General features: G+C 45.8%; 1 protein-coding gene across 1 annotated transcript; it reads right to left on the bottom strand.

Moving 5' to 3' along the window:
• Positions 1–452: 452 nt before the first annotated feature.
• T265_06761 (hypothetical protein) lies at positions 453–20,580 on the bottom strand (the record flags this gene model as incomplete). The annotated part of the gene is made up of 10 exons (XM_009172114.1): positions 453–671; positions 734–1,004; positions 1,827–2,014; positions 11,594–11,704; positions 15,758–15,875; positions 19,446–19,764; positions 19,818–19,876; positions 19,915–20,057; positions 20,226–20,325; positions 20,420–20,580. 10 exons carry the CDS (start codon positions 20,578–20,580, stop codon positions 453–455), a joined length of 1,689 nt encoding a protein of 562 aa, XP_009170378.1.
• Positions 20,581–21,081: the final 501 nt, after the last annotated feature.

Genomic DNA, 21,081 nt, shown 5'->3' with positions numbered 1-21,081 from the left:
CTTTGTGGGTGTAAAGCACATGCTAAAGGATTGAGTGATTTTGACCAGTTAATCCCAAAACACCTGCCCTTCGAATACGAGATCAGCGTTTGCATATTCCAGTTGGACAAGGTTTTCGTTAGCAGCCATCTGAATACCAGTGTTTCAAAAACCTTAAGGCGTTCTTTTTATCAACTTGTCGGTTAGAAAATTGAATAAGAATGCATTACTTTTATTTCTCATATTTATCAAACTCAACCAGTATCTGTTCATTGAAGAAACGAAGTTAGTGGACAACGATGCGCCCCTCACAGTTTAAATTGAGTTAACTCCTGACGAAGGGGTCTTGTAGTAGTCGGTCACTGGATGAAAATGGGTTAATCGAGCTTACCTTACTCACAAACTAAGAAGCCAGTCCACACCATCGACAGCATGACATCAGTGTTCAACACCGATGCTTCACTGCCGTACAACTATAATATATTTGAAAGCCTTATTGTGAGGGAAAAGATAAAGGAGGGGAAGGGACTTAGAGCTAGCCTACTACAATCATTCCGAGGTGCCTTCACCTCCAGACACTCATTCAGGCAACCTGGATAGAAACTGACAACAAGAACGCCACTGACATTGGTTCGCAGCCATACCTTACAGCGTCTCCAACCAGGCGCAGTGGGAATCACACGGTCCCCATCCTGGAAGGTGAGTAGCACCGACAGCACCCAAACGTTCCGCGTTTTCTTCCATACCCTTCTACCAGGTCAAGAGCTGGCCGCCTCTCTGAGTTAGGAATGAAAAACGGCACTCTCTTCGGCAAACGATGGTGCGGTATACGCAACACATGTCCCAACCAATGTAGCTTTTCATGCTGGACACATTCTCCAATGGAAGTACCCGTCCCACAACCGAAATCTCGCTTTCCAATCGTCCCACTACGGGGTCGCTGATGCCAACCCACACGATCTATGGTTCTGAGACAACGATTCTCGAACACCTGAAAACGTCTCAGTTCCGCTGCTCGAATAGGTCTATTCTCACAGTCATACAACAAAACAGCCCGTACTATAGCTTGTTACACACGTCATAGCCAACCCACAAGTATTTGTAGCCACGCGGAGACAAAAAAGTTTGAAGTGGGAAAAGATGAACTATATGTCAGCATTCGGAGAATTAAAGGACCAGGTGCGGGTAATATCGTAATGGGTCAAATACAGGCAAATAGTGACTGTCTGGTAGGAGATTCATAAATACCGCACTGAAAAAACAGGAGGGACAAAAGTACAAATGAGGGTATCACAAAAGGTGCAGATAACCGTGCAGTTTCACTACAATTCCAACGATAATGGGTCCACGTAATTAAAACCCTCAACGTTCCGCTTCGGCAGATAGGTTCTGAAATTAAAAAAAGTAAGCAGTCACAATGGCGCGTCTCCACACAAAGCAATAGAAAAAATGGTTTAAAGTTATGCCAACCCCGTTTGATTTCGAAGGTCACCTACGAGTTGGTTTCTTAGCACACTCAGCCATACTGATAACTTAAGTTATCAATCTGGTTTTACACGATGGGGATCCAATCCTTGGTCTTCAGAACTTAGGGGGAAAACTTAGGGATTAACAGCCGTCATAACGAGTATCCAGCGCCTGATAGCTGATTTCTCACATCGAGACTGATCAGCGACTAGGATGTTTGATGCCTTACAGGTGGGGGGATTACATACTAAGCTGAGGGGTATACAGATGGAGTGCACAGGAACAACCAAACCAAAGGAACGACCCATAAATCTGCCTGTCAAGACACACAAATACAGGTCACAAAGGCTAAACCACTTCATAAAGTATTGGCAACGCACTGTTGTTTTGGAAGCGCCCTTGTCGCGTTCAACTGATCCGGCGTTGGTTCAGGGACATGTGGTCCTGCTTCAATATGCCTCACACTAGCGAAAAAGTCGGTCACGGGTACCGTGCGAATAGGTCGACGTAGAAGCTCGGTTCGTGTAACAACTGTCGACAGGCACTGGTGTTTCGGACAAATTGACAGCTACAAGATAGACGAGGAATAGGTAATGCCTAAATGAAAACCAAGGGTTTGAAAAGGAAAACGTTGATCGCAGTCAAGGTTTATGATACACAACCTCCCTCTAGGAACCATACCAACTATCTAAGACGGGCGGCAAAGACCTTTAAAAAGGGAGATTCAAAGGAAAAGATCAAATTATGACCGTGCGCGGTATCCCTCCCGGAGGGATTTGGCACTCTTTAATCCCAACAAGCAGGAAGAAAGCATTTTAATCAACCTGACCCTGCACCGAGAATACCATGACAAACTGAGATTCCTGAGGATCCTAATGAGTGTCTCACTACGTAGTCATTCTCACGCTACAGCGTTCGAAGTGAGCGACGACAAGGCGGGGACGATGATCAACCTACGAGCTGGGTCCAAACATCTTACGACCTATGAACATTGTATATTGGAATCAGATAGCTGTAGCTAAACATATAGCTAGTGTGGACATTGGTTGCTTTCAAAGGTTGATAAACTACTAACGAGGTTTTGACTGATGAAGTTTCCTGAAGAAGATACCCCATATGGTATGTATTGTAGTAATCAGGCATATTGCCAGCGTCCCCATGAAAAAGCGCTTGGTAATAACACCCACGTGGATCAGTAGTTTCCTTCCTGAGAACCCATTCCACCAAGAATCTGCATGGTTCGCTGCAAAGAGGAATCCATTAAATTACCATTATCAACACCTGTCCTCTCTACACTTATCATTGGTGATTCGATGGATGGCAAGTTTTACGATGAACTACAGTGTGCTGTTGAAAAAATACCGAAGTGCGACATTCTAGTCATTGCTATGCACTGGCACAGACCACTCGGATGACAATAAGCAACCAGTCGTTTAGGTTTGTCAATTACGGTCGACCAGTGGTTGCCGAAAGGCGTTCTCAACCTTCCAAAGGGAGCAGCTGCATACTAAGTATTCCAAGGAGAGGCGAACAGCTCACCAGCTAGACTATATATTCACCCGGTTGGACAGGGTATATTCAGTTGACGAAAGCCGGCCATGTAAGAATGAAGGGTAGTGGTCGAGCTCGCGTGCGCACTTCACTGAATAGTAAATTTACTTCATGCCGAAACCCCGTATCTTCAAGAGAACATACGTCATTTCGTCAGGGTTTCCCGAAAACTCTTAATCCCTTTCAGGTGCCAGTTCTATGAAACTGATAGATAAGACGACATACAGGTCTCATTGATATGGGATGCGCTAAAAACGTTACCACATGATACGGCCTTTGCGAAACTAGGTACCACGCCCCACAAACGAATGAAGTGTCTTCCCAAGTGGAATTTGTGATTTCCTAGTATGCCTTGTTGGACAGAACTCCAGACCGAAAACAACTACAATCGACCCTGAATGACCGAAGCTGAAACTACGGGAAACGCTACTAATTCCACTGATTTTCCTAAGTAGTTGTGCTTGCTCTACTCATGTATGGAGGCCTGTCTCATGAGACTCAGCTGAGCAGTTATTGGGTGAACGAGAGTTAAGAGTGTAACGGTGATATTACTGATCGGGAGGCACGCGAGTAGTATGTGTTGTTCGTAGAATTTCACTTTGGGTCGATTGAAAAATGGAATTCTGTTGCGGAATTCGTGGGACCACTGTGGAACATTTGCTTGGAGTTGACCAACGAATGGGTGGAGGCATCGAATCTCTAGGAAGACTCGTTCGGGAGAAGATCTGTGTCCAGTTTTTGGAACTAAGATGGAGATTAGTGTTTTGCTTCCCTGTTCAATGGTCTGTAACCGGTCAGTTGGCATTTCCGAATAAATAACTCCACAGCAAGTGCCTTCTTCCTTTTCATTTGGTACCGTGACCAGGGTAAGGATGAGGATCCCGTGGCCGCAACCATTTGAGCATGGGGATGTTCGGACCTTCCTGGAGGACTTTGAGGAGCTTGCGGAGGGTGCCGGGCTGGAGACCGACCGGGGTAAGTTGGCAGCGCTGAAGACCCTCCTCAAGGGCCGGGCGAAGGCGGTCCTGCATGTGGCCAGAAGAAGCCCTCAGAAGATGGATTGGGCCGCCGCGAAGGAAGCCCTAGCAGCGGAGTTCGACACACCGGCCGACCGCCAGGAGGCTATGAGGCGGTTCAAGACGGCCAGGATGGCGCCCGGATCTGACCCGACCGTGTTCTTCGCCGGCCTGCAGCAGTTGTTGGATCGCGCTTTGCCCACACTGGACGGAGTGTCGCGACACCAGTTGCTGTCGGATCAGTTCGTCGAAGGTGTGCAGCCCGCGCTTGGTGCCCAGTTGCGGTTGGCACGAGCAACTGGCCAGTTGAGTGTGGAGGAGCTGGTGCGTCTGGCCCGGGAGCTGCCCCAGGAACCACTGGCCACGTTGCAGTCGCAGGAGAACAGGGATGCTGCATCAGTGAAGGAACTGCAGACCAGGGTGGACCAACTCACCGAACAGCTGGCAGCCGTGAAGACGGAATCGCGGAGGCACGCTCGAACCAGCCGGTGCTACATGTGTGGCAAGCCTGGCCACTGGAAGAATCAGTGTCCCCGTAACCGATCGCTTGTACACAATAAAACTTTAGAGTACTCCTCTTTTCCTGGGTGGGTCGCGATTAGCGCACTGACACAAGCTACCGTACAAGCCATTGTCGAGGTAGACGGGAAAAAGGAGTTATGTTTGATTGATACCGGAGCAGGCGTATCGCTGAGGCAAAGAGGGAACCAAGCTGAACACAGACCGTGCGCGCTAGCCGTGAGAGCTGTTGGCGGATATCGATTGAAGATTGACGGACTGTCAACGCACTCGATACGCCTAGGCGACAAGTCCGTGCAGCACGCGTTCCTGATCAGCCCAGACGTAGAGCAGACAATATTGGGAGCTGATTTTCTCAAGGGCACAGATGCCGTGATTGACCTAAAGCAGGGAAGGCTGGTGACAAAGTATGGCGCAATCAAGCTTGAAGGTTATCCAGGCACTGTCGTGAGGGAGCTGTGTGTCCGAAAACTTCCGTCTTGTAATGTATCGTCAATACGGGCCGTGGTTGAGGAATATTCCGAACTGTTTACGGGCGATGAGGATCCGTTTGGCTTCTGCCCGTGGATTGAACACGAAATTCCTCTGTCATCAGAACGCTTTCGACCTTATGGCCCCCGTCCGTTGCCGCTCCATCTACGGGAGGAGGTCCATAGACAGATTCAGGAGATGTTGAAGAACGGTATAATCGAAGAAGCCAACAGTGCGTACAATTCCCCAGTTGTGCTTGTAAGGAAGACGAACGGAAAATACAGATTTTGCGTGGATTTCCGGCGCTTGAATGAACTGACCGTAAATCGGGTTGTGGCTGTGCCTTCGGTTGCAGAGATTTTCGATTCCCTCCAGCACTCCCGATACTTTACTGTGTTCGACTTGCGTTCCGGATATTGGCAACTACCTATCAAGGAGGAGGACCGGGAGAAAACGGCGTTTACGGTTGGGGACACCCAATATCAATTTAGACGAATGCCGTTTGGTTTGTCCGGGGCACCATTCACATTCCGGCGCTTGATGCTTCGTGTAACCAAGGGACTCCAGAATGTTGCCGTGTACGGAGACGATATCGTTGTGTACAGCAATTCGGAACCAGAGCACGTAGTTCACTTGAAGGCTGTGTTGGAGCGGATCCGGGAGGCTGGCCTGCGGATAAATGAAGCCAAGACACAGCTCGCTCGGAGTTCGGTGACACTGCTGGGGCATAAAGTGGGTCAGGGAGAAGTTAGCCCACTGCCCGAAAAATTGGCAAAGATCAGGGATTGTGCTGTTCCCAATTCAAAGCGGTCTCTACGGCAGTTTCTTGGACGAGCAGCATACTACAGCCGGTTCGTTAAGGATTTCAACACGATCGCTGCGCCACTGTACGATTTGCTCGGTCAAAATCGGAAATTCGAATGGACCGGAGAAGCACATGAAGCTTTTGAGCGTGTCAAAGCGCGGATGTCGGATCAGCAACTGACCCTCAAACTTCCCAGGGTCGGAGAGATGTTCATTGTTGCAACGGACGCCAGTGATCGCGGTATCGGCGCAGTCCTAAAGCAGAGGAATGGAGTTATCGAATATGCCAGTCGCGTCCTGACTAACGCTGAACAGAAGTACTCCACCATTGAGAAGGAATGTTTAGCGATCGTCTGGGCCCTGGATAAGTGGAGACCATATCTGCTTGGGCAAAGGTTTCATGTCGAAACCGATCACAAACCCCTGGAGTGGATCAGGACCACCAGAGATCCTCGCGGGAAGCTCGCACGCTGGGCACTCCGGTTGCAAGAGTACGACTTCACAATCCAGCACGTGCCGGGGAAGGAGAACCACCTAGCTGATTGGCTGTCAAGGCCAGAGGCTGAAGATGAGGTCCCCAAGATCATGATTAGAGCCAATGGCCTCGTCGTCGAACTGGATCCCGGAAAGTTGGTGCAACTCCAACGGCAGGATCCGGTGTTACAAAAGGTTGCAGCCGCCTTGTTGGATGGAAGGAACATTGAGAACGGAGAGGGAGACAAGGAATTAGAAGCGTTCCAGAGTCACTTTGATCGGCTGAGGCTGAATGAAGCTGGCATAATTTCCTGGAACGCCACTGATTCAGATGTTGTGCTGCCCGTGATACCTCGCGTCTTGAGACGGAATCTCATCGTTGAATGCCATGAGATGGCACATACAGGGTGCACCAAGACATACGACCTACTTCGGCAGAGGGCCTACTGGCCCGGGATGAGAAGTGAGGTGATGGATTATGTGGTGTCCTGTAAGCGTTGTCAACTAATGAAAGCGGATACGACAGGGGCAACCCATCCCATGGAACCCATTCCTGTCTCAGAAATCGGCGAGTTGTGGTCAGTTGACGTCATGGGCCCCTTTCCGGTGACAACCAGTGGGAACCAATACATCGTGATGATGACAGAACACCTGTCGCGATGGATTGAGGCGGCAGCCGTGCCGAATCAGCGGGCGACGACGATCAGCGGAGTGGTAATGCATCACATTGTGGCCAACCATGGGGTGCCAAAAATGATCCTAACCGATCAGGGGCCTTGCTTCGAGAGCGAAGAGTTTCGTAATTGCTTGCAGAAGCTGGGTATCAGACGGCTAAGGACGGCACCATACCACCCGCAAACAAATGGCCTGACCGAACGTAACAACCGAACGATCAAGGAGTGGCTTGCGGCCAAAGGAGGTGACTGGGAAATGAACTTGCCGATGGTGTTGTTAGCTCATCGTGCTTCCACGCAGTCAACCACAGGCAAGTCCCCGTTTATGTTAATGTACGGTCGACATCCGCGCCTTCCGGTTGATCAAGAAATTGGGTTGTCTCCGGAGGAGCTAGAGGAAGAAAGAAAGAGAGCTCGAGAAAATTTGACCGCCGTTCAGGAAAGGGCTAGGCAGAAAACGGCAAGTAGAAAGGTCCGAACGTTCCCCATAGGCACGAAGGTCAAGTGGAAGGATCACCAGAATCCTGGAAGGAGTGGACTGGGGTCGCGGAAGCTGGGCAGTCGATGGCAAGGACCGTTTGTAGTCACCGACCGCCGGGGGAACGTCTATACCATTCAAGATGGTCGGGGATCTAAAGTAATGAATGGGACGCAGCTTCGCAAGTGGCATGATACACCTGAAGTGACCGGCTGCCGAAGCCGACCTGACGGAGGTAAATGAAAATCGATGGCATACGAACGAGCTTTAAGGGGTGGAGGTGTGTAACGGTGATACTACTGATCGGGAGGCACCCGAGTAGTATGTGTCGTTCGTAGAATTTCACTTTGGGTCGATTGAAAAATGGAATTCTGTTGCGGAATTCGTGGGACCACTGTGGAACATTTGCTTGGAGTTGACCAACGAATGGGTGGAGGCATCGAATCTCTAGGAAGACTCGTTCGGGAGAAGATCTGTGTCCAGTTTTTGGAACTAAGATGGAGATTAGTGTTTTGCTTCCCTGTTCAATGGTCTGTAACCGGTCAGTTGGCATTTCCGAATAAATAACTCCACAGGGCCGGCCTTCTTCCTTTCAAGGGTAGCAAGATAGGTCGGACACTTCATTCTCCCGCCCAAACAGCCCGCAACAGAAGCAGGTGGCACTCACTAAACTCCACAGCAAGGGCCTTCTTCCTTTCAAGGGTAGCAAGATAGGTCGGACACTTCATTCTCCCGCCCAAACAGCCCGCAACAGAAGCAGGTGAACAGCACTCACTACTGTGTCTCTTGAAGTCCACCATTAGAACGACTCAGATTATCATAAAAGTAAGAAACGAAAGCTCCTTAGATAGTCTTTCAGATTGCATCTGTCAGCTTTGCTCCGGACAGCGTATGCATTATTCTGCTCTATATCAGGTGTTTCTGACTAACAGAAAGACCCGTCTCTTGAGAAGAAGCTTGAAAAAAAAGACAGTTCAGCCGTGGAAGAATTATATGGACATAAGTTCGATTGGTAGAGCCGCCCGACCATTCGCCGATCTACATCTTAGCCACTTTCCAGCCGTGAAACAGTCGCACAGAGTCGAAGCAAAGGAGTTTCCGTTATTGCAAGGGTTGTGTCAATCATATACTCATCTTGCGTATAGTCCTGGAGCACTAATCCATTACAGTTTGCTTCTCAGAATTTATTGTCATGTTTGGCTTCTTTGACAGAAAACTATTTTGTAAGTTTATATAAGCTAGCAGTATACCCGAAAAGAGATCATTCCACAGAATTTGTATTACTTCACAACCTGAGGACGCGTCTGAGTATACGGTGAGGAATTGTTATAACAACTGATGTGAAACAGTAGTGCCCGCATCGCTCATTCTGCTCACTCAGACAATGCACCGGGCAGGAAAATACGCCCTCTCTAGCTATCCGGGTGTTTAGTAAACCCCATGATTATTCAACTGCATACCTTGAATACGCAGGGCAGTCATATTTATAATAATTACGGGACAGAATTCCAATGGGCCTCCAACCGACAACTTGATCGCATCCATTTTTGCCAGTCATGTTTATCCGAGCATTCTACTCTCAGTTGAAAGTAAAATCTTCGGACGTGTGGTCGCTTAAAAATGCCTGAGGTCGAGTATCCTCTCGAATCGTTCATTAAAAGACTAGACATAACGGTTTCTTCCTGGGGAGCAATTTTCATAGGGGAGAAGGAATTCCTTTAGGTCTAACTTATGCCATCGAAGGCCCCAGATTAGCGTAAGTTTGTTTAAAAATCCACTTAAGTATACAGTGCTTTCTAAAGGTCGTTCTGGTCAACCAAACTGTCTGAAATGACAACTGTCACTTGTATAGATTAGGAGAACCAGATTTTGCATTTTACCATATAGACAAGACAATTACTCTGTGACCTGCAGTAGGTTCGACCCAGAACGGAATGTCGAGCATATTCATAAATGGTCATAGAATAAGGATGACCCAAAGCCGACCGACGGAAAGCCTCAGTAAGAACCACGAAAAAAAATCGGAATGGAAACAAACTCCGGCTTTCTGTCAGTAAGGCGCCATTATTGAGCGAACAAGCGCAGCTCCAAAATTGTTTGGTTTCGTGAGCTATATTCACCCACATAGGCAACATTGGCTCAGTGAGTGGAACTGAGCATTGCTCAGGGGACGAGAGGTTGGATAGCAGATAACTCTATGCTCTTGGTGTGGATGGTACACTCTAACCATAATCGTTCGGCTGTAACGCCCTTTCAATGCCTAACTGCCATGCCACCCGAAGGAAGCATGAGGGCTGGAATACTGTCAGGCTGCACAAGCCTGGACGGGAGAAGTCGAAAGGCAGAGGTCGGGTTCGAACCAAGGACCTTTCAGTCAGTAAATTCGCGCTCTAACCACTTAAACCATCTCGCCCGCAAAACCACCGAAATGAGGGGATAGAGTATCAAGCGGTACTTTTTAACTCGGGATTTCTTATCCAACTGTTTTTATCATCATGGGAACATTTCTCAGAAGTGCAAACAGAGGGAACATAGATCAACTGGCACCTACTGCTTTGAGCTTAGCATTCAAGTGTTTCGGGTGAAAGAATCACATCTGCGAGTTGCCAAAGCAGTCGCGCCATCCTTTGGTGCACAATCAGCCTTTACTAGAAATGAACCAAACTTCATTGCCATGGTTAAATGCGGATTGTGTCACCAAAGCATCTGCATAGCGCCGGTCTGTGTGAATCGACTGGCCATTTTGGGCTGTTCGAATAAAACGGCATAGTTCTTTGTAACTGTAGGGCAAGAAACAAGCCTTTCCGGTGTTTGATTGATTCGGGACGAAAAGGACGCGCGTCACACAAAGGACGCATTTTTATTTGCCTGCTCGATCACCCAATATAAGTGGTGTCGAAATTCTCACATTTCAAACACATAGCCAGCGTGGTTACCTGGGGAAATCGGGTCCTTGGAATGCACTGTCTGCCTGCTGTGCCGTCGGCCTCAAGCAAGCACGTGCAAATTCACCGGGCGCTTCATACATGACCATACAATATATAAGACGGTTTTTTTGCTAGGTTTCGTTTTACCTGGGTCTGGTTGACCCAGGCATTCTCAATAAAAGATACTGGATGGATGTTTTGCTGTACCAAAACCGTGGATTTATTCATCCAGTTAGATCTACAGGCTTCAATAGCCCACAATCTACGCCACATACAATGATTAATCTACTCGATTTATTGGCATTGAATACGGTGCAATTAGTTTGGGATTTATGATCTTATTCAACACCGCCAACTCCGGTGGTTTGGCCACCTTCAACCAAAAGCCAGTACCACCCCCTCCGTCTGACGAAGCCGCTTGGATGACCATCTAGAAGCATATCGGTATCATCCAAGCTGGTATCGAATGCCTGAATCTACGGTTGATTGGAATCACAACTGGGTCACCATACGAGCAAAGCTAAAACCGGACCATTGTAATCGATGACATCAGTTAAGTCATTAGTATAACGAGATAGCAAATAAGTACCGTTAATTGTGAGTGGTTCTCAAGGAATTAACAGCACATATATGTACATGAATCCAGTAGCTAAGAGAGGTCAAGTAAAGATTAAGGGAAATTAAGGTAGCCGTTTGACAATGAACTGCCCGGTAATCACTCCGCAAATCTGAAGAGAAGAGGTCAGTGTCAACCATCACGTAATCGGGGAATGTTTTGGTTTGAAACTGTTACAGGCCACTGAAAACTAGTCATCTTCCCGCAAGAGATAATCACAATAAATAAAGCAAACGTAAGCGATAGTCTGCAACCCAACGAGGAGGAAATGAATCCCGTTCCATAAGACAGAAGAGTCCCTTATGAAGAGGTAATTTGCTCCACTCGTTGTCAGAACTTAGGAACTACATCGCTAACCAGAACATTCAAGGAGTTTGGGCCCCATACTGACCTAAACTGTTTCTGTAAGAAGTTTTTTGAACGAAGTAATAAAAGTCCATAAATGAGACACTGAAGGTCCTGATTTTGTTTGAAAATATCCCATGCGAGTTTCAGTAAGAGTAAATTATAAGCGAGTCTTTAAAGCCGGTCAGAATTTGCACTCAAAGAAAGTCAACTCTGTAAACAATGCTCCAAGAATTGCATTTATTGGAATGAATGTTATGCCGGTGACTTACGAATTGGTCCATGGTTTGTTTGCTCTCCGGTGTGATGCCTTTCAAAAATTCGGATGCGTGATACGAATACCGATCAGACATGAAGACTCCAATGTCCTTATCAACGTGGAGCTACACGGTAAAAAGTATACAAACTGAAATTGTTTCCGAGAATTCTCCGGTGAAAGTGGGGAAGAAAAGCATGTACTAAGAGATTCTGATTAACTGGTTGCAGCAGTGCATGAATGCAGAATCGGAAAGGACATTTTTAAAAGTGATCGTTCAGAGTTAGTGGTGCAGTCTATGGAATAAAGCAAAACCGGATTTTATGGAAAACGACCCGAGTAACTAGGTGAGACACCCCTGCACAGTATTAATTGCTATAAACTAACGGCACTGATTCACCGGTGATCAGGTTATAATGACAAACGGGTCCACCGCCAGTTGCAGACAAAGACGGTTGCACGAGCCGCATCAACTTGTGTTCACATGAAGCAGTTGACGTAGTTGTCCAGACATTTTATCCATTCTACACCCCGTTACCAATCGTAGATGTGACCACCAGTCGGTTGACAAAGCGTCTACTACATTACTCGTAACCGCACGCTGTGTTGTTTTCTAAGACTCTCCGATAAGAACTACTCACTCAGTCTTTACAGAAATTTGTGAACAACGAATATATGATGAACCTATTAAAACGAACAACGAATAGCTTCGCGAAATAAGCTCATTTACACACCAATTTGGCCGCAACTCGATACTCAACTGAATCCCAGCTAAATCGTCCACCGAAAAGCCTGCAGCAACCTTGAATCGTTTCCTTCAAGAAAACGGATAGCTTGAAAATGGTGAGGGAACTCAGGGGGAGAATTGATATGTCAGATACGTTCATGCGACACTGTGGTTCAGAGAAACCTAACCGGTAATATATTTCAAAGTCTCAGAAGATGAGTTGGAGGGCATCAAAATAGCAGTTTGTCTTATCACGATGAACAGCTAAAGAACTTAATTTTCAAGTTCGACGACAAACACGGACAAAGGTATGCTGAATACTATTCGCCGGTTAAGAACGGAGTAGAAACATCACTGGTAAAGCTATGATCTGCCCGTGATAATATTAATTTCGCGATTTTACAGAGGGCATACGGAAGATGTCAGTGTTTGATCATCAGTGCCTCCGAAGCATTAGTCAGGTTTGGTGGGGACATCACATTAGTAATGCTTAGGTACGCCAAATGGTCTTGAGAAGAAGGAACTCTCCCGCGACAGATGAATTACTCACGCTTCATAGGTTGCGCTGGTTGGGTCATGTACTCCGCATGCCAGATAGTCTGCTCTTGTCACCAGGGTTGGTCGCTTCCACTTGGAAGCGACCGAGAGGTGAACGGTGTATGACCTGGCAACGAAGTACTAAAACACTAACCAGTCAGGTGGATCACTGCCACCTCCCTGGATGGGGACCCCGGTACTCAAATCACTAGTGGTTATTGACATTGTCGGAAATGACGGAATCGCGCGGTCACTGGCGCTCGTGCATCAGAGCTATCGCCTTCAATGCGTAGCTGCCTGATTTCCGAACAAACTGAGTATGTCTTTGCCTACAAGACTTTGCTTTGTATTTCACTTTCCTGTTTTTCGGTGATCAGAACTGTAGCAGCTGGAACCAATGTGACTATGGCACACGGTTTGTAGCTGATAAATTGAGTTGATTGAATTGAACTGATATTTAACTCGACGAGAATGTAATGTACTGCTAATAAAATTGCTGAAAATCCGTCGACAGCCCACGACCGGTTTCGCCCATTTTGGGGCTCATCAGGTAGGCGCAGTCCCCTTATGTTCTACTTGTTTACCTTATGTCCTACGTATGAGTAGTGCATCACAAATGTATACATGTATCGCGATACCTAGAATATCGTAGCGACTGAAACATGAGGCGACCTGGTGCGGCACATTCAGTTGCCTGCAAACATCACAAACGAGAGATTCAGCTGGGTTCCAGGCGAGTCTGTCGAAAAACCACATTGGTTTGCAAATGAGTGTATATTCGAAAATCATATATTCTTTATATGAATGTGCGACAAAGTGGCATTATCACCAGAAAAATTGTGTATATGCTGGAGAATAGTCCGACAGTGGCGGTAGTTTATTACCGCAGTTAAACAATGGGAATCAGGCTCCAGTCAACCACCAGATCACTGTGGGACTCAGTTTAAAACTTCCAGCAGAATTCGAAATGACAACAGCACCGATGAGGACAATCTCCAATCACTCTACGTGTGCAGGCTGGAAGTAAATCACTCAAAATACTTTGCATGTCTAAGTTTCACAAAAACAAAAACGAGTACAGCCTATGATTCTCCACATCTGGTTTATTTTCACAATAAATGAAATTAAGTCGATCAAGTTCGCACACGGAGCCACGTGGAAGTGTAAAATAAGTTACTGAACTGTGACCATTAAATTACAGTTATACAATAAACCGCGTGTTTATTTCTCTCACTTGAAATGACGAGAATACCGTCAGTTGACTCAACGCAGGCAAAGTGGAGCAGCTGAATATCAATGAAGAAGCTATCTCCGTTACGCCTTGTCTGGTATCCAACTAAGAATCGAATAAAGCATGGACAAATGCGATCCACTGGTTTATGGACTACTCGAGTGCTACGCTATTCTCGTATTAGCCTTGGCCGAAAGAATTGTCGGTTTAATCGTGTTGGTCACACAAGTAGGCCCTTTTGCCGCTTTGATCTTGATTTTTCAACGCTGATTCATCATTTACAACCAAGGATATCAGCATTTGGTGATAAATTTGCCAGGAATGAGTTTTAGAAATGCATCAATTTAGATTTAATTAATTGACTGGTAGAACATCCTGAATGCTCTCGAGAAATACACTCATTTGCAAATCAATTTGGTTTACACGAGAGACTCAACTGAATTTCTCAGTTATGATGTTCTACAACTGAATGTGCTGCACACATGCCACCTCATGTTTCAGTTGGCACGATATTCAAGATATCGCAGCATATTTTCATGAAGAAAACTACTAACTGCTGAAAACTCTCCGCCGAAGAGTTTTTCAGCAACCTTGTGAGTAGTTTCCTTCCTGAATGCGCAACTACAAGTTCACCATAGCTGTTCGAAATCACAGATATCCATGCACACGCTCTTGAGATGTGGCTGTCATATAGGTAAACGACAAGGTGGAATATAGGCAATGAATCAGATGTTACCGGCAAGGGCTGTATGTTGGCAACTCGTCGAGCTCTTCTTAATGGTAATCTTCAAAGCCAGTTTGTTAATTCTGGCTGCACATCACGTATACATGAAAGTGACTCAGGGTGACTACAGTCATCTGATATTGAATCCATATCACTGGGTACGTGGGTACGCATCTCTACTACCAGGATAATCGCCGTCTGGTACAGCTGAAAGGCGAGACTGGCGACTATCTCGAATGGTATGTAGGCTTCAATTTTGCGCAGACCAAAAGGTGTGCGACAGACCGTAAGTGATGTCATACTTAGCTACGCTGCCGATCTCCTATCGGCCTACCGACCTGTGCGAATAAGTGATGCCGTCTTTCTCGAATGGCACTACAATCAGCAGTTTCACGTATTGTAAGCACAGGAGTAATATAGTAACAAAAAATAACAAAAAGACCTTAGCGTCTCTTAATACGGTTGTGTGCGGAGTTGGTCACGTGGTATAATTACATCGGTCTATTTCAGTTGGAAACGTTGAAAATGGTAATGTGTTCAATACAAGTTAGTACTGATTTGTGATCTGCAGGTTTCCCTGATGTCACGATAAATAAACAGAGGTTAAAAAACAAATCCGGCTTAATTGATACCGACAACTGGCCTCCGTATATTCCGTAATTCTGAACGAGCCGACTAAACTATCCTCTTGGCGTAGCTCCTACACGTTGGACAACCGTACCATTCTGGGTGATGACTAGGGCTGTCTACATAGGTAACGAGACCTCATGGGCGAATCCAAAAATGATATCCTCAGCTGCGCATAGAACCTATGGTTCAGAATCGGATCCCATTAAGAGACAAAACTGGACATACAGGATTACCAGTTCATTCGTCAAACAATGACAAAAAATCGGGAGACTGACCGTCAACACTGGACCACGGTTACGCAGATCATGGAAAGGTATAAAAACAAACTCACTGAGAGGGAATCTTCACCGATTGCACTACTGCCGACGGTGACAACGTTGGGTGAGTAAATGAGCTTTCCCATTGACTCCGCTTGACAAGTATCCACAATGAACAGTATTTCGTGATACCTGAACACATTAAAGTAGATAACTGTGAAAGAATAACCGATGTGGATGGAACATAAAAAAACAAGTTACCTCCCATACTTCCTAGTGGCTGACTAGTTGGGGGACCAGGTGAAAAAGAGATGACCTAGCATTGCAAATCCGAGATAACCACACACACACAATACGTATTCATGGACACAATAGGCTAGATTTCCCATGAGTCAAGCTTAATATTTTTATATTGTACCAAGGCTAAGGCGTAGCAAATAGCTTGGAAATATATCGCTAAATTCTGTCCCAAATTCTATCAACAATAGTAATTTATCTTAGAGTGAGTGATCAATATACCAATTTTATGATCATAGCTGGTCAGACGAAACTTTTCTTGAATTACAAATGATACACATCTATATGCAACGGCTCACCACTTTTCACGCCGTTCTTTTGAGGCTGGTGTTAGATCACATTGCCTGAAACCTCATCTGGCTCACCTACCATCATCAACAGATCGTGGAACTTCAATCCGTTGTGCATCACCAAAAGGCGCTTCGAACACTCCAAGAAGTAATTATTGATGTGATACTCATACGACTGTCACGCAGATTACCCGAAAAACGCTACCGGATCAAGAATGTTCGACAAGTCACCAGCTTAAATCTGCCTCTTGTAATGCCACCAGATCATACAAACCATCTTTTAGAGTATACTTAGACTTATAGTGATAGTCTAAACACCCTTTTGTCATATCACCCGTCGTCAGTCTCTTCGTTCATATCAATTTGCATTCGGTAGCAAAAAAGGCGCACCTCTGGTGGACAACGACTCAGCATGTGCGGCACAAAAATCAATCACTGCTCTTAGCATCAAAACATTCAGTCTCCATCGATGAGCGCGAGGGTGTGCAGGTACAAACACCTGACATTCTGTGCTACTAGTGTTAACACCGACGCGTTGCTGTTGCATGAAAAGCGCTGACTAATACGTATCCTAGATGACATTAAAACTGTACGAAGCCTAGAGCAGGCAATAAGCCGGTGCATTGAAGTAGCGGATCAGTTCGTTGAGGAACGACTTAAAAATATCTGACAATACCACAGTTTTTTGATCAAGAGTTAAAGACGAGCTGATGTTCTGATTGACAGAAACCAAAATGGAACTGCAACGAGAGTAATATGAGCACCGGGTAAAACAAATATGGACTGAGAACAAGAAAAACCGACGGTGAGAAATTTCAGTCGATTGACGGACTAAACGGTTGGCACACCGCATCAGTTGGCTCTATAAAGTGCCTGCGAAAAGGCATTGTAGTGCTATTCCAGGTGTACAACCCGTCACAAGTATGAGGGAAGAAGGATATACATGATGCACTGACCATGTGATATAGCCATCTTTACCCACGTTTACACTCATTTCGGGTCATTCCGATAGTTCGAATCCGTAGGGATGAAATAAAAGGTGAGACAAGACCAGTTTGTGAAGAAGTGAGGTGGTTGCGCAATTTCGGCTCGGGCATGGCCTAACCGTGAAACTGAACGCAGCTGCGCTGGCGAGAAAATACACCAGGTGGAAACGAGTGACATCACCCAATATCAAGTGCCTAATCTAGAAGAGCCAGGGTGAGGAGTAAAAGACACAAACTTAAAGGTTCTGCATACGGCGAGATAAAATTCGGATCATGTCACCTGAAAATGCCTGGAATCGACCTAGTCGTCATTTGGTAAACAATTGGTGTATTTGTCGTTGGTCAATAAACCTGAAACGATTACTTATCTATTGGTTACAGGCATTTTCCAATGGACTAAAAACAGCTATAGATCACTGGTTCAAAAAGGTGTCAAGTGAACAAGTTCCACGGACAAGACTAGACGCAAACTGGAAGAATCATCGGTATTCAGTACGCCCGAAGTACGAGTCCAGTAACCAATCCACAGATTCTTTCCAAGACTTTCCAGAAAGGAGAATTCAGATCGCTCATTAACCTTAATTTTATTCGTAATTCCGCAACTACCGTTCTGATTCGAATACAAGTATCCTTCTTTTTACACTCTGAGTCCTTAGGCCAGTGGACATAAATCGTCGCTGCCAAAATCATTTACATGGGAAACAAACGAATGTCTAAGCTGTGAACATTACTGATTTAGGAGCGGACAGAGGACGCACTTCTGCAATCACTACATGATAAGGGAAGCAATTGATTCAGTATTGATGCATAGGAGTTTGAGCATGAGCCTTTGAAATTGCATCTAATGACGACACTCCTCTCCGACGACCCCCTCTTCAATACGACTGTGATTGAGCTTGAGAATCTCAAATTTCAGGTTATTCGTCCCTTTATACCATGTTCACCCGACAAATATTACTGAAGTCATCCGGTTTGTCCGGGGTTGTGAGAATGGTAACATAGTTGAACTTCTCAGAAAAGTTACCTGAATCTCCAGTAGCCTTGTCAGCAAAATCTGCAGGTGGAAATCTTTATAAAGCCAAACAAAGGACATTAAACACGGAGGCACAAGAAAAAATGACCTCTTAGGAGAAACGACACCTATTCAGCTAGAAGAATTTCCAGTTAGTGTGAATTACCACTCACTCCAGTTCATACTATCGTAGAACGAGTTTGGTTTGCCATAGATATAGTCTGTCGTGTTTTCCTAAAAATTACGCAGGCGAACCACTAGTTCAACAACTATCACACTTTACACTAAGTCGATTGTCGATTAATCAAAATGTGGCACATTTCCGTGAAGAGGTTCCAGTTTCACGCTCTGTGGATTTATGAAACCGAACGCTCAGTAGTTATTTTAGTTCTTGATCTTCGCATCAGCTGGAATTTTGCAGGCAGAAATACATCACACTGAAACAGACGTCTGTAAACTATAAAATTATCATTGCATTCTCTCAGGTCACCAACGAACACCGTCAGTGCAACGGAAACTGACCGACTCTCTGCACCAGTTTTGGACGGTTGTGAGCGGCAGAGATCCGATGCATCATCAGAGAGAACACGTTCCTAGAAAAGTTGCTGTTAAGCAAAGGATTGCGTAGTCAGATATTTGGGTATAATCAAAACAATCCCGAAGTAGTCTAATATATCTCGCGTTCACAAACGCGGACCGTCTAAAGTAGAACTGCTTACAAGCAGGAGCATACTCGAGCTTAGTATCAACTGGCATTTACCCTCAAATAATTCGACTTTGATAGTGTCCACCAAGGGACATTGATTAGAAGCCCAAAATTTTCGAAGTGATAACAGAGTCTTATGCCAAGGTTCGTCGGAGCGATAGGAAGGTGAGAGAAAAGCACCTGGTGGTCACTAGGGTTCCTTGCGAGTTGGCTTTGCTTATCGACTCCCAAACGAGAATTTTAATTTCGGTCGGGTAGACGAACACCACGGTATGGCACTATCCAGTGCACGTATCAGTGCACATAGACGTGCTGCCCTTCCGAATGAAGAGTACTGAGTTAAACCTGAGAATATGGATGCGCGTAACCGCGGTCAGCATGAAGGTGACGTATTCGAGATTTCAGCTGTCCCGATTTGCGGAGTAGCGCTCATCATCAGTAGAAGGCACCCAACAACAAAAAAGTACTGACCGTTTCTTTTGCCACATTTGCTCCACGACATCAGCCATTTCATTACTGGACAATTCATTTTCATCTTGAAATTTTAGAAAACCATCACCACCGTGACCTGAAAATAACTGAAGTGCGACGAAACTAGTACCTGTCATGTAGATCAAAATATTGCTATGCTCATCCGTATTCAACCGTTTCGAAGTAGGTGTGGAAGGTGGAAGCCGACCAGTAAGTACTCGAATGAAGTTCTCAACCGTGACTTCATAGCCTCGATAATCTACCTCAATTGATTCTCCATACAAATTGATTGGATTGTAAGGGTTGTTGAATATTTGAGCTTTTGGGGGAGAGGCATAGAGAAACAAATGACCAAGGAAATGCGGAACTTACCTGGTCTGGGATTCCTAGGGCTACAACTAGCATCATCAGACAGCATCAAAATTATCCGACTATAAAACAGACTAATAGTGCATTGAAGGGGACAAACCTGTCTGGGATACCCAGCCTTTTGATATGCCGGTAAATAGCTAGTGTGTTGGACAGGTGACGATAGTTAAACCAAAATCGGGAAGTATCAACAAGTACAGCCCAATTCGACGTGTGTCGCGCATGAGTGGTGATAAACAATAACTATGAACAGAGTTAGCTGAGTCGCAAAGTTTATTTACTGAAAGCAAAAAAGATAGTGTAATTCCCTCCAGGTTATGTGGCGGATTCATTCTCACCCAGCAGTCTGAAAAAAACTGATAAAGATAAATATTTGACACTGGTATATGATACAAACTACAGAGTAAGAACTCGGGCTTCTGGAATCATCATCATCATCACCATCGACAGCGTGACATCAGTGTTCAACACTGATGCTTCACTGCCGTACAACCATGACTTAGTTGAAAGCCTTATTGTAAAGAAAAGAATAAAGGTGGATGGGGAGGGACTTAGTGCTAGCTTAACACAATCATTCCGAGGTGCCTACACCTCCAGACATTCACTCAGGCAATCTGGACAGAAACTGACAACAAGAACGCCACTGACATCGGTTGGCAACCATATCTTGTAGTGTCTCCAACCAGGCACAGTGAGGATCACGCGGTCCCCATCCTGGAAGGCGAGTAGCACCGACAGCACCCAAGCGTTTCGTCATCTCCTTCATTATCCTCTGCTAGGCCAAGGGCTGCCCACCTCTCTGTTTACGCCACTCTGACTTGGGGAAGGAAAACAGCACACTCTTCGGCAAACGATGGTTCGGTATACGTAACACATGTCCTAACCAACGCAGCTTCTGGTGCTGGACACATTCTTCAATGGAAGTACCCGTTACACAACCGACAACGCGCTTTCTAACTGCCTCATTACGGATTCGCCGAAACTAACTCACACGAGCTATGGTTCTGGGACAACGAACACCTGAAGACGTCTCAAGTCCGCTGCTCGAGTAGGCCAAGTCTCACAGCCATACAACAAAACAGCCCGTACTGTAGCTTGATACACACGTCCCTTCAGATTCAGGGATAAACCATTCTGACGCCATAGGTGTCTCAAGTTAGCAAACGCGGCCCGAGCCTTGCAGATTCGTGCATTCACCTCATCTGTCACACTACAGTCAGAACTAATACAACTTCCAAGATACGTAAAACGCTCACAACTTCCAGTA

Source organism: Opisthorchis viverrini (assembly GCF_000715545.1).
Source record: "Opisthorchis viverrini unplaced genomic scaffold opera_v5_145, whole genome shotgun sequence".
NCBI lineage: Eukaryota > Metazoa > Platyhelminthes > Trematoda > Opisthorchiida > Opisthorchiidae > Opisthorchis > Opisthorchis viverrini.
This window is presented reverse-complemented; position numbering and strand designations above follow the sequence as displayed.